The sequence below is a fragment of the Vespula vulgaris genome, chromosome 4 (genome assembly GCF_905475345.1).
Source record: "Vespula vulgaris chromosome 4, iyVesVulg1.1, whole genome shotgun sequence".
NCBI classification, from domain to species: domain Eukaryota; kingdom Metazoa; phylum Arthropoda; class Insecta; order Hymenoptera; family Vespidae; genus Vespula; species Vespula vulgaris.
The window spans coordinates 4,802,552-4,816,327 of NC_066589.1; the positions used below are offsets into that span (position 1 = coordinate 4,802,552).

A 13,776-nucleotide genomic window follows, 5' to 3' on the forward strand; every position below is an offset into this window, starting at 1 on the left:
CGACCAATTTGACGGTCATGTGCGGCATTTTGTGCCTTCACGTAAGCGTGGGTATATTAATATCGACAACATGTAAACATCTTCTTTCTCGACTGGACAGAGAGCTCCATGAATTTTCTTTTTTCAATCTTAAAACTCAGTATCTCTTATACCGAGAATATTAATCTGTGGAATTTGTAAACGCACTCAAAATAAATTTATATGAAAGAACCCTCTGTCCATTGATCGTACACGTATATACAATATCTAGGATAGTGATCGTTTTAATGAGAATTATAAATAATTATATATGTAAATCTGTGGATTATACTTTGCAATTCAAATGCAAATATTATTTTTTCTTTCCCCTTAGAACGAACACTATACACATGCGAGAACATGTAAATATGGGAAGGTATTTAGCAATTTGAGATTTTTATTCAATATACTTTTTCTTATATAGAATTATCTTTTCTTTTTATAGCTTGTATTTGTCTATAATATATAAATTAAATGTCATCATTCTTACGTAATTATTGTTAATAAAACCTTGATCAAATTGCTAAATATCCAGAGCCAAAGGCGGTTGTGGTTAGTGTAAGAACTTACCTTGTGTTTATGGAACTTCACCTCTTAATATATGTATATTTTTCTTAATTAACATGATTTTTTCTTAATCATCGATGAAATAAATTTGAATGATTTATATATAAAGAAACAAAAAAAATGAAAATAAAGAAGAAAATAAAAAAAAATAAATAAAAGAAATAATTTTTGTTACTAAATCCATATAAAAAGTAACATAGAAACAATTATTTCAACTACATATTTTTTGCACGTAATTGCAGTTCAATGAACATAGCAATGTAAAATAAATAAATAAACAGCATATAAATAATTCTTAATCTTACATTGCAATTGAAATATGAAATTGAACAAATTTATTTTTCACTTAAAATCACTAAGTTATTTGACCTGAAATATTTACTTTTTATTATATAAAAGACAAAACTTTCAATAAATTTAATTTTGATTAAATAAGTTGAATGGTTCTCATATAAATGTTTGCGTTATTGTTTGTGATTGCCACAACTTGTACACCTTTGACCCTTATATAATTAAATTATATAAAAAAACTCACCCAGATTTGGGATCTCCATCTGTACTTTGTTGCATTGCCATTTCAGGCATCTCAGTAACCTTCTGTTGCTGAAGTCCTGATGGGCCAGCTTCATCGCATGCTAATGAAACATTTACAAATGTTGTTGGTTCGATGACTCTGCTATTATTAGGATCTTCTTCACTTTCTTCTTTAACAGGTAGGCCTTGAATATAAGCACAATGTTCGTTTTGACAATTGAAAACATTCGTACAAAAATATTATTTGGACTTACAAACAGATAACATTATAATAAAAAAAGAAAAAAAAAAGGAAAAGTACCTTCTTCCCCATCACATTCATCTTCTGAGTTTTCCTCTTCTTCACTGCTTTCTTCCTCTTCTTCATGTTGATTGCTTGTGTTTGTTTGACTTTGTGTGATTTGTTCGTGCGTAGATTGAGTACTTGTACCAGGCATTTCTTGCACAGAACTACCACTTGTGTCCATAGGAACTGAGGTTATTTGTTGTTGATTGGTCGTGGATATCATCATAGGCATACTCAAGCTGATGTTGTCCATCATACCCATACCCATGTTGTTTTGATGCCCACTTACTTGCTGCAACATACTTCCATCTAATCTGTTTCCACCGCTTGGATCTGATTTCATAACGTTCTATATAACAAAAAAAAAAGGGGGAAACATATCTTAATCATTAATTTCATAGAAAAAATATCATGGTATAAATAAAATTAACAATCCAGAAGAAAAAATGATTTACTGTACTATATTCTTGTAAACACACCATATAGAATGAACCATTAAATGGACAACAAAAGAAGAAAAAATATTATTTGGCGAACTTTCACTTATAAATGGAAATGTAAGTATTTTGTCCACTGCTTATAGCAGTAGTCAAGGGAAACATACAAAAGAATATCCAAGAAACAAAAAAATAACTCTATCTTGTAATACTCGATCGATAACATGCTTGTTCTCTATTATATTTCTTTTTGTCCAACCATAGAGATTAGAAAATTTATATAACACCCAACATCATGACATGTAAATTACTTACTTGATTGAGAACATTTGTAACATAATCTGGCTTTTCTTCTAATCCAACTTCTCCTAGCCATTGTAACAATTGTTTTTCCGCATTAACCGATGTATTCCAAAATTGATAAAATAATTCTACTTTATACACACAGTCATCACATATTTTCTTAGGTAACTTGTCTTCCCTATCGACCTGTAAATGAAACAAAAATTATTAGAATCAACGAAACCTTTCAAACACATAATTATAGTTTGTTTCGATTTTTAATTAACCGACTAATATATTCATAATACGCAAGTACTATGAAAATGAACAAAAATGCTAGAAATAATCGATTTTTATCGCGTTAAATATTTCCATGTCAAGTGTTTCGAGTATGTTTATATAGTGATTAGATCAAAATCGAATCTCTCTTCTACAAAGAAATTAAGACATTACATTGAAAATGAAGAAAAAGAAAAATATTTCGTATTTGCACAAAAATGAGCATACTTTCTAAGCAAAGAGTATACATCTGATTCAACAAAATGTCGAAAACATTTGCACGATCAATGTCCCCCATTTCAACGCCAAAGTAAATATTTCTTGGAACGATTATTCTACGATTATATTAAGAAATGATTTAGTATTTTTTCAATGCGAATTGCATAATGAAAACGTGTGAAACTACGAATGAAATTATGAGTCGTTTACAAAAAAAAGCGCGGCAAAAATTTATCGAAGAATTTCTGAGGTCATGAGCGAAAGAAAGATGGAGAGATATATATATATATATATATAAGCAAGCGTAAGTTGGATAAAGATAGAGAGAAAGAGAGAGAGAGAGAAAATGAAAGGACGTATCCACAGCATAACAGCATCAGCGTTGTTGGACCGCCTTAATTTCGCTTAACGGCATTCGAGGCGCGTGTCGAGTCTGAAATGTGTTTGCATCCGGTAGAAAATATACCGGGAGTTCAAAAAGTCAAGACATTGATATAAAATTGTCGAAGCGGTAAGTCCGCGAAAGAGGCGACAAGATGGCGATTTCTTTGCGGAGGGAGGGTTCACGGTACAATGCAAACTATGGCGCAGTAGGCTTACCTTGACCGGTAGGCAGGCGGTTATCTTGAGAAAAATTTGCCTTACATCGCCCTCGCCCTCAAATATCGGCACGGAGACACGGTCCTTCACGAGACAGAGTCGACACAAGTCGAGATAGTCGAGGGAGGACATTTTCCCGTGTAAAACGCCAGCTCGAGACGCAAAAGCCGCGCCCGTAGACGCGAACACTCTTTCAACCGAAGCCGGAGAAGACCTCGGCGTCGTTCGCATACGCGTCGTTTCCTCCCTTCTACGTTTCGCTTACGCTCGGTACTTTCCGTAATACTTCGACTCGCTTCGGTACTCTTCGTTCGCATTCGTAACTCTACCGAACGTCCCGTGTATCGATCGCAGTTGCTTCGTGATTCGTTACTTAAGCCAACCGCCTTTACACACGAGGCTTATAGAAAACGACGCGTACCATTCCTTTTTCCCCTCGTCCTACTTTCGACCAATAGCATGCCTTCTTTGGCGTAACATATTCTGCGCGCTTTTTTCGAATCGTTAAATATCAGTCGAGTCAATTATTAAATTTCTTTCTCTTTTTTTTCTGTAATATTTTATAATATCTCTCTTTTTATTCCTTCAACGATTTTTTAAGCTACGTTCCATCGATCGAATAAAATTATTTTACGATTTATCTTAAATATGATATTAATAATAAAATATATAATAACCGTGACGTATTTATATACGTAGAAATAAAAAAAAAAAAAAAGAGAAATATATTGAAATATCGTCGCAACGATAATGCTAAGGCAAAAAGGAAGAAAACGAAGAAACTAGCACGTATCCATTTCTACTCAATCGATCGAACAGGTGTTTCAGAGGTTGTCCGAGTTACCGCTGCATATTAAGTTTTCATGCCCTATTACTCCCACCCTCGGTTATGCATTCGCAGATATACGATCGAATAGCGTCTGTCAGCGACGATTCTGTCAAAGCTTGAGTGTGATAAATCGTTTATGTCTTCGCTGCCATCATTGGCGTACAAATTTATACGTTTTAAAAATACAAAAAAATAATTGGCTGATAAAAACGAAGAGAATTGTTTTAACGAATTGTAATAAACGATGATCATATATCGAACAAATGTTTAATAAAATAACAAATTTACAATGTGCTACGTTATTAATGAACGAACAAATGTAACGTTTATTTGTTTACGCGTCATACTATTATTCCGTAGGATCTCGTACGGTTAAATACGATACTGTACGTACAATGGTTCAACAATGGTCGCACGGAATCGTGGGAGGAGGATAAACATAGTACCGTCACGTTTCTTTGTCATTGCGGCTCAGCGAGTAACCTCTCTCGATGCTCTGTTAAAGATATCAATGACCTGTCCTGCCCTTTCCAACTTGCCCGAGCCTTGTTTTCGCATCCAACAAACTCTCGTATACTATAACACACATACACACATATATATGTATGTATGTATGTATGTATGTATGTATACGAAAATCGAATGCAAAGAATCGGATGAATTTTGGTCAATCTAAAAAATCTTACGGATTTATTTTTTGGGTTACACAAAAAGCACAACTGCGTTTTTTTAGATTAGAAAAAACTGCTTTATTGTGGCAGAGCACATGTATTTACGTATAATATATATACGTGTATACACATATACAATTTTATACTCGTATTTTATATGTATGTGTATACACACATACATATATACATATATGTATATATATATATATTTATATATATACCAGCATATAATTAGGAAGTCCATAGTAATTTACAAAGTACGATCCACTTAAACGTCAGTACACGTGGCGGTGTGTGCAGGCAGATTTTTGGAACCTATTTCGAATCGCACGAACGCGTTTTTAGCCTTTATCTCCTTTTCCGTTTTCCTTTATTTCTTTTTTTTTTTTGTCTTTTCTTTTCGCCTAATAATTCAGTTGTTTAACTCGATGTTTTTACAAGATTTATTTTATTTTATTTATTTACGTATTAATGTGTGTATGTATGTATGTATGTATGTATGTACGTATGTATGTATGTATGTATGTACGTATGTATGTATGTATGTATGTACGTATGTATATGTATTCATGTACGTTTTTCCCTTTCTTTCTTTCTTTCATTATTTTTATCTTTATCTTTATCTTTATTATAATTATTCGGCGTTGATGTGTTATCATTGTCTTCTCATTTTGTGAGACTTTGTGTGTGGTCTTTTATTCTTTCTTTCTTTTTTTCTTCTCTCTCTCTCTCTCTCTCTCTCTCTCTTCTCCTTTTTTTCTTTTTTTTCTTTTTTTCTTTTTTAATTAAATAAGAATTACATGAAAGTGAGGGATATGTGGTCTCCTTCCAGATTTTTGTTTACATCGAAGTCGCTCGTTTTAAGGCGCGCGCGCGTGCTGAAAGGATTTTATATTTTTTTAAATTCTCTTTGTTTGCTTTCATTCGTCTCGTTCGTTCATTATCCAATAAAGTCTGGTTTCTGTCCTTCTTTATCTTACAAATAATTATATGGATACTATTTAAATACATAATGTGTGTGTATGTGTATGCGCGCATGTATGTGTTTGTGTGTGTGTGTGTTCTCTTTTTACAAGTATCGTTTTTCGAACTAACATATATCATCGACATCTTTTTCTCAATTTTTTTTGTTTTTCTTTCTTTCACTCTTTATTTCTTTCTCAATTGTCGGGGAGAGGAAACCGAACGATGAGTTTTACTATTTCTAGCGTTATAATGAGAAATGTTGTTGTTGTTTCCTTTTTTTTTTGTTGTTGTTTTTTGTACAAACTATCGATCGATAATCCATATCGATCGAAATAAGTACCGTTAATAATTCTTAATAAGTCTTAATTTATATCTGAACATTTTAAATACAAGGTCTGGAAGATCAATTAATATGGTTTTTTCTGTCCTTTTCCTTCTTCTTTTTTTACTTTTTTTTTTTCAATTTTCTTCCCTTTCTCTTTCGTCTTTCTTTTCCTTTACAAAAATCGTAAGTAAATCGTTCCTCGCAACAGCGAATAATATTAAGTAAATATGTAAGTACATATTTCTATAAGGAGAGAGAATGATATTAAATATTATAGTAAATAAAAAAGCATACGTAATTCTTAAGGAAGCATAATAGATTGTATTGGCAAAAAGTAGTGGTACGATCACCATGAAGATATTATTCCTATTATTATCGTGAACTTATGCTTTTTTCTTTGCACGAATTTTTCGTTTCTTTTTTTTTTTTAACATTTGGTCTTGCATCCGTCGCCACCCCCCCCCCCAAATTTTTCGCATTTTCATTCTATGAACGAATTAATTAAGATTACAATAGTTTGCTTGCTTTTCTTTCAAATAACCATTAATACATATGTAATTAACAAATTTGTTGTTGTTATTTTGCTATGCATCTTTGTTTCTTTCTTTCGGTTATTTTCTTTTCTTTTATAGAATTATATTCATTTCACTTAAAAAATTTCATAGCTAAGGTATTCTTAAAAACTACTTATATGCTATAACACTTATAGCAACATTGCGTGAGTAAATGTGTCTTGATTATTCTTGTTTTCTTATTTCCTTTTTCTCCTTTGTTAATTAATTTCACACATTCTCCAACTGTGATAATGTAAATTTACAGCAATCATCGTTATTACTGTATTACTGCATGTATGTATGTATGTATGTATGTATGTATGTATGTATGTATATATATGTATATACGTGTATATATATATATATATATATATGTATATACATGTATATATATATATGTATATATATACACTCGAGTTAATGCGAACAGTATTTCTTCTTTCTTTATTTTTCTCTTTATCTCTCTCTTTCTCTCTCTCTCTCTTTCTTTATGGTGTTCGTTACCTGCTAATGCGAGATTAAAAATGTGAAATCTTCTCATTTTCACATCGCTAAATATTCGATTTATGTCATCTTTGTTTTTTAATTTATTTACATGCGTTTTTTCTTGTGAATTAAGAAAAAAGTGGAATCACGGTGTAAACAAATTTTGGCGGAAAGTCTACGGAAGATTCAATCAATGATTAGTCTATTTTTTTTTTTTTTGTTACTTATTACATCGCAACATTATCGCGACATAGTAATCGAAAAATGAATATTATCTTACAACGAGACGAAAAACATAAAAAAAATATAAAATTTCACATACGAATATTATTAACGATTCTTTGTTATTAATGCACATAATATTTTCATTGAAAAGTTAAAATCTTCTTTTTGACAAATCAATCGAATTATAAGAAGGAAATGCTCTTATAATTATTTTCATAAATTTTTTTTTTATGATTATAATAATAACAATATATAGAGTTATGTTTTACCATTGTTGCATGCTTCTTCGAATAGAATTACATTCAAGATGAATTGCAATCAAACGAAAAAGAAAAACGTTTGCAATTATCAAATATTGTTTTTATTTCAAACAATGAAAAACTTTTGGTTTGTTTAATTATAATATGGATATTAACGAAATATCTAATTTTCATATAATTTTGATAATCAATTCGATCATTTTCCTTCTTATAAAAAATCCATTTCTATAAATTTATTAATGAAACTTACTAAGTGATTCGTTAAATATTCTCAAAATTACATTGACGATGTATTCAAATTCTTCTCTTTTTTTGGATTTTTTTTACGGTTTTTTTTTTCTTTTTTTTTTATAAGAGAAATTTAAATATGTTTAATATATTAGAGATAAAATGCGATCTTTGCGTCTCGAGTAAGCAGTCATCTATGATTTTAACATTAAAGTTTAATCGTAATTACTAAAAAAAGAAGTTTGAAAGATGAGCTTTATATATATATACATATATATATATACATACATATACATATACATACACATATATACATATATATGCATACATATATATATATATACACATATATACACACACATATACATATATATATATATATGTCGTAGAACTCTAAATATACCGGCATATTTTATTGTACATATCTTATATGTGTATCCTTGAATTATCCAAAAAACGCTTATTTACAAGTTGTCAAACTAGACTCGAAATTTTATCCCCATCCCTGTGTATCTTAATAATATATTACAACATTATATTACAATCGATAGGTAGCGTCTTTCGACGAGCGTATTTATGTATTCACCCTGGTTTTGAGATTATTTTTAATAGATTTGTTATTCTCTTTCTTTTTCTCTCTCTCTCTCACTGTCTCTCTCTCTCTCTCTCTCACCCCTTTTTTCTCTTTTCGTACGTGATATTTTATGGTCGTTTCGTAATATGTATTGCGGTAGATAAAAAATCATTTTTTTTTTCTTCTTTCTTACAACTACCGTGACACAATGAAACATAGTAAATTTCGTTTTATAAATACTAAACGAGCAACTAAATAAACGAGTTTATTTCATTAGAATCGATCATTCGAATCTTATCTATAATCAGAATACGTGTACTTCGGTTGTTGTTAAAAATAACGAACAAATTAATTTTACATGAATTGTAATTAATATAAGAAATATATATATAGTTCGAATATATGAATAGTAAGAAATATATATATATATACATATATATTTCAAGGTATATATATTCAATATATATTTTTTTTTCTTATAAAAAAACAAGATTTCACATAGGAATCATTACGTAATAATTGATTATTTCGATCGATTTTTACTGATATATTATGTATATTAGAATATTCCAATTGTTTATGTGAATTATATCATTTTTTAAGTTTGTAAAACGGTGTAACTAATAAACGTTTTATTAATCAATTAATGAATCTCTCCTGATAAGTCGTCATTTTTATCATTTTTACGTAATTTGTTTTTCTTATTAACGTAGCGCAAGAAATTCGAATAAATTTGTCATGCGAGATTCGTTCGTATTTATGTACGTATGTATGTAAGAAGTTTTTATCGATGAGAGATATCGATTTTGTTTGATATACTTTGTTTTGAGTGAACTATAAGTTTCGAGTTATTAAAATTCGAAACATAATGACTCGATAATAATGATTAACCGGATGATTAAATCTAAATTCGCATAACCGTTATATAAACGGGTCCTTTTTTGTACTTGCCCGTACTAATAATAATATAATCATTTCGGAGCAATTTAATAATCGTTCATTGGTTTCTTTTTCTTTCTTTGTTTTCTTCTTCTTCTTTTGACACTTAAGCAGGCACATCATTTACAAATTGAACGAGATTTTGTTTCTAAAGAAATTCATTATGTGTATAAAGCCGATTACGCGGCTTTTCTATTTAAACATTAAGCAGAGATAAGGTTCGACTTATTAGCGTTAAATAACGATTTTTCTGTGTGGTAATCGCTCTTTCTTTCTTTCTTTCTTTCTTTCTTTCTTTCTTTCTTTCTTTCTTTGTTTCTTTGTTTCTTTGTTTCTTTCCCTTTCTCTCTCTCTTTTTTTTTTTTCATTATTACTCTGGATTCGGATTTTAAAACGCATTTCAGAATCTTATTTTAAAATATTGTGTATTATCGATCGATTAATATTCATCTTAAATGGTTTTTAAAAAGAAGGCATTTGGTGCTACCAATAATAGAGAGATATTTTCCGGGAAAACGGATTCCAGGGTAGACAATTTTCGATGGTCGTTCTATTATTATTATTATTATTATTATTATTATTATTATTATTATTATTATTAATATTAATATTAATATTATAATTATTTTCTTCATTTCTTTTCTTCTTCTTTTTTGCACCTGGCATCGTATTATCATGTAACATCATAAAAAAAAAAAGAAAGAAGAGAAAAAAAAAGAATGAGTTATAAGCTGGCTCTATCTTCGACGCAAAATATCATCCTACGATTAAAAATTATTCACGGAATATTCTACGCGAACCTTGACATTTCCGTGATATTTTTGTCGAGAAAGGATTTAAAAATAAGAAAATAAAATAATAATAATAATTATAATATAAAATCAAATAAAAAAAAAAAGAAAATAAATGAATACGTATATTTTTGGTTGGTTTATTACAAAATCTTATTGATTGAAAACGCCATTTAATATTCACGTGCTATTAATTTAATTCGATTTCTATTTTTAAGTTTATGAACAGTTGGGAGTGTATTTCTCTTTCTCTCTCTTTTTCTCTCTATCCGTTTCTATCTCTCTCTCTCTCTCTCTCTCTCTCTCTCTTTCGTTTTTCTTCATCGATCAAATAATATCTATCCTTACGATTATAACAAGCGGAGAAATCGATAGAAATATTATTCGTCAAAAAGATTGGTGCATTTAACGTCGAAATGGATCAAGACTTAAGATTTTACGTAACGATTATACAAAAGTTTTCAGATGATTATTATTATTATTTCTTTTTTTTTTATATATATATATATATGAGAGAAGAAAAAACGAGATGCATTAGATGAGCTCACAACGAAAATGAAAGTGCTAGATTAGAAATGCAATTAGCTAGACGCTTCTCAAATTCGTTCTATCTCTCTCCCCCCTTTTTCTTTTATTTATTTATTTTTTCTCTCTTATTCTTTTCTTGTAATGCTCGTGTGTATATGTTACTTTTCGTATTCATAAAAATGACTCCCGATCTTGTAAGATCGTTGTGTTTCATATACGTATAACTATAATCCTAATATATTACAAATCTCGAATTCATACGTCGTTCTCTTGATTTTTATTTTTATTTCATTTTTTTTTTGTTTTGTTTTTACTTTGTAGTCGATAATAACGAAGACGTACGAAGTTTAATAGTCGACCCTCGTTTCACCTTCTCGTTTTATTATTAATATTATTATTATTATTATTATTTATTATTATTATTATTATTATTATTATTATTATTATTATTATTATTATTAATTTGTGATCGAACGAAGTAACAATTAATGAAGAATTCGGTGCATCGAATCGTTTGGCTTCTCATCGAATTTTATCATCGATCACGAATCGGTGCACGATGCAACGTCATATACAAATATGACGAGCTTTCATTAGAAACATACTGAAGATCTTTATCAATAATCATTTTTTTATTATTTTTTTTATGTTTTTTCCTTTTTTTTATATATATATTTATTTATTGTAACGAGTCGTCGAACGATCCGAGATTGTTATTTATTTATTTATTTGTTTGTTGGGGGTTGGTCGTCTTCATTAAAGCTTTTTTATTTTCCTTTGGTTTTTTCTTTTCCTTTTTTTTTTCTTCTCTCCTCTTTCTTCTTCTTTTCTTCTAACTTTTGAAATTTCGTCGCCACGTTACACGCGTGGAAACGTTCGGTTGGCTCGCTACTAGCACTCTTCACATTTATACTACGTATACCTCCGTGTACATACATGTCGAAATTTGGAATACTAAAGATATATTCTTTGACATTAAAAAATATTCAAATAGATACTACTTTTTAATAAAAGGCAAGAAAATTGCTCCGCACGTGGAACGTCTATCTATCATGTGTTACATATAACACGCCTGGGCTTACACGATCAATGGAACTCGGACGAACGAATCTCTATTTATTTTTCTTTTCTCTCTCTCTCTCTCCCTCTCTCTTTTCTATAGTTCACTCCATTACAATTATCTCGTTCGCCGACTAAATCATCTAAAGAAAACATAGATATCTTTACTATGATAATTCGTGACAGAGATAAGTAAGTGTACGTGTGTATAATAATTTAAGATAAGAGAGAGACGAATTTACTTTATCGTAGATAAAATGAAATATTAATGGATCAACGTATATAATGTTCGTCCGAGTAGAAAATGAAAGGAAGAGCCAAGCTGTACGCGTTTGGTTTCACACTCCACCGACGTTCTTTCTTTGACGTTCGAACGAGGTGCTGCTGCACGGTAGACAGAATAGTTTGTTTCCTTTGTTGTTTTTTCCTTTCTTATCTTTTTATTTATCCACGAAGAAAGTTGAACTGTTGATATCAGTGCCGTCTTGAAAAATTACATCGAAATTTTGGAGAACAAGACGAGACGTTTGTTGAACACGACTTTACTTGGCCATCGACTTTTAGTCGTTGATCGAACATAGAAATGTTTGGCTTTTCTATGGACGATCAGACGGACTCTCGTCTTGGCTGACGTTCTATCGAATTTAACGAAGAAGCATAAGAACGTTGTCAGATACTGGCACGATGTTGATGCAACGTTTGTAATTGTAACAACGGCGTCAACTGGGGTGGTCTTAATTCGGCACGTTGATTCGGTTGTGAAAATTGCTGCATCGGTAAGAGATGAGAAATCTTGCCGGGTGAGCGACGAACCGTAAAACGCGGTCTCCGGCGTTTCTTTTGAAAGCCGGTACAGCGACAGCTACATACTGATGCCTCGTCGTCCAACGAAACTGTTTCACCGTGATTACCGACTCGCTCCGACAATATCGAGCCGTTTGCAGTTATCACATCACCTTCCAAACGTACTGCTTCCTGTACAGCCTATTAATTAAGTCGACAAGTAATCGTAATATTTCTTAAAAAGGGAAATTCAAGCATGCGTCAAAAGTCGTATTAATCTTTCACAAATATAAATATAATCTAAGTATCACCTGCAAAGCTTCGGCCTCGTCTCGTCTCTCGTCCTCGGTATTCATCGTGACGAATCTCAGGACCAACAAATTAAGGGAGGCCGCAACGATGGCCAATCCAAAGAGTATGAATATCAAGGCAAACATTACGTACTCTGGCTTATTATCCAGAGCATTGTCCTTTTGAAGAGCTACCATATCACCGAAGCCTATGGTCGTCAGAGTGATGAAGCAATAATAAATGGAATCGAAATAGGACCACCCTTCGTATCTGGAAAACGCTGCTGCACCACCAGCGATGGTCAGACACGATAAGGTCGTCACAACGCAGATCAAATTTATCTCCGAAGCCTATAACAATTTCATTCAGATATTTATGTATGTATCTCTTGATCTTAATACTAAGGAATATATTTCTTACATTGCTCGCAGATCTAACTAAGATATATCTAAGGAGAGATATTGATTCAAACTCTACCTGGACATCCTTACAATTCAGAAGACTCTTTACGTTCCGTATCACAACGGATGAGAACTTGTTAAGGCGTTCGCCTATACTCTGGAACATCACGAGTCCTAATGGGATTCCAACGATTCCATAGAACATCGTGAAGAGTTTACCGCTTATGGTATTTGGCGTTGAGTGTCCGTAACCTGTATAAACGATTATTCAATTAGAGAGATGATAATAATAATAATAATAATAATAATAATAATAATAATAATAATAATAATATCATTTAACGAGCTATAAAAGATAAAAATATTCTTGAAGGTGGATAGAGTATTCAAGTTAATTCATGTTTTAAGAATTCTTTTTCGTTCGTCCTCTTTCAGATACTTCTTTTTTTCTTTTCTTTTCTTTTTTTTTCCTTTTTTTTTTCATATCTCTCTATAAGTTGATTGATATAATTATTAACATTGTGAAATTCTTATAAAACGGGTTACCAACTTCACAGACACGAGGAGCTTTTCAAGAACTCGCATATCCACAGAGTGAGAAGTTCGTAGGCAAGTCCTTTTATATCCTCTATCAAAGTCAAGTT

General features: G+C 31.0%; 2 protein-coding genes across 6 annotated transcripts in view; both read right to left on the reverse strand.

The window, feature by feature from the left end:
• The window catches only part of LOC127063211 (zinc finger protein 729-like), a 45,931-nt gene extending 42,456 nt beyond the window's left edge, over positions 1–3,475 (reverse strand). Inside the window, exons 1-4 of the mRNA XM_050992638.1 lie at positions 3,223–3,475; positions 2,158–2,331; positions 1,421–1,754; positions 1,121–1,304 (exon numbers count right to left, since the gene is read on the reverse strand). Coding sequence (XP_050848595.1) covers positions 1,121–1,304; positions 1,421–1,754; positions 2,158–2,331; positions 3,223–3,453 — 923 coding nt within the window. The 5' untranslated portion in view covers positions 3,454–3,475. The remainder of the gene's footprint in view (positions 1–1,120; positions 1,305–1,420; positions 1,755–2,157; positions 2,332–3,222) is intronic.
• Positions 3,476–4,775: 1,300 nt separating this feature from the next.
• Positions 4,776–13,776, reverse strand: part of LOC127063089 (two pore potassium channel protein sup-9) — a 57,580-nt gene continuing 48,579 nt past the window's right edge. For all 5 annotated transcript variants that reach the window (XM_050992397.1, XM_050992398.1, XM_050992396.1 and 2 more), the window contains 3 exons: positions 13,209–13,384; positions 12,752–13,081; positions 4,776–12,641 (listed from right to left, as the gene is read on the reverse strand). In XM_050992397.1, the coding sequence (XP_050848354.1) occupies positions 12,327–12,641; positions 12,752–13,081; positions 13,209–13,384 (821 nt within the window). In that variant the 3' untranslated portion in view covers positions 4,776–12,326. The remainder of the gene's footprint in view (positions 12,642–12,751; positions 13,082–13,208; positions 13,385–13,776) is intronic.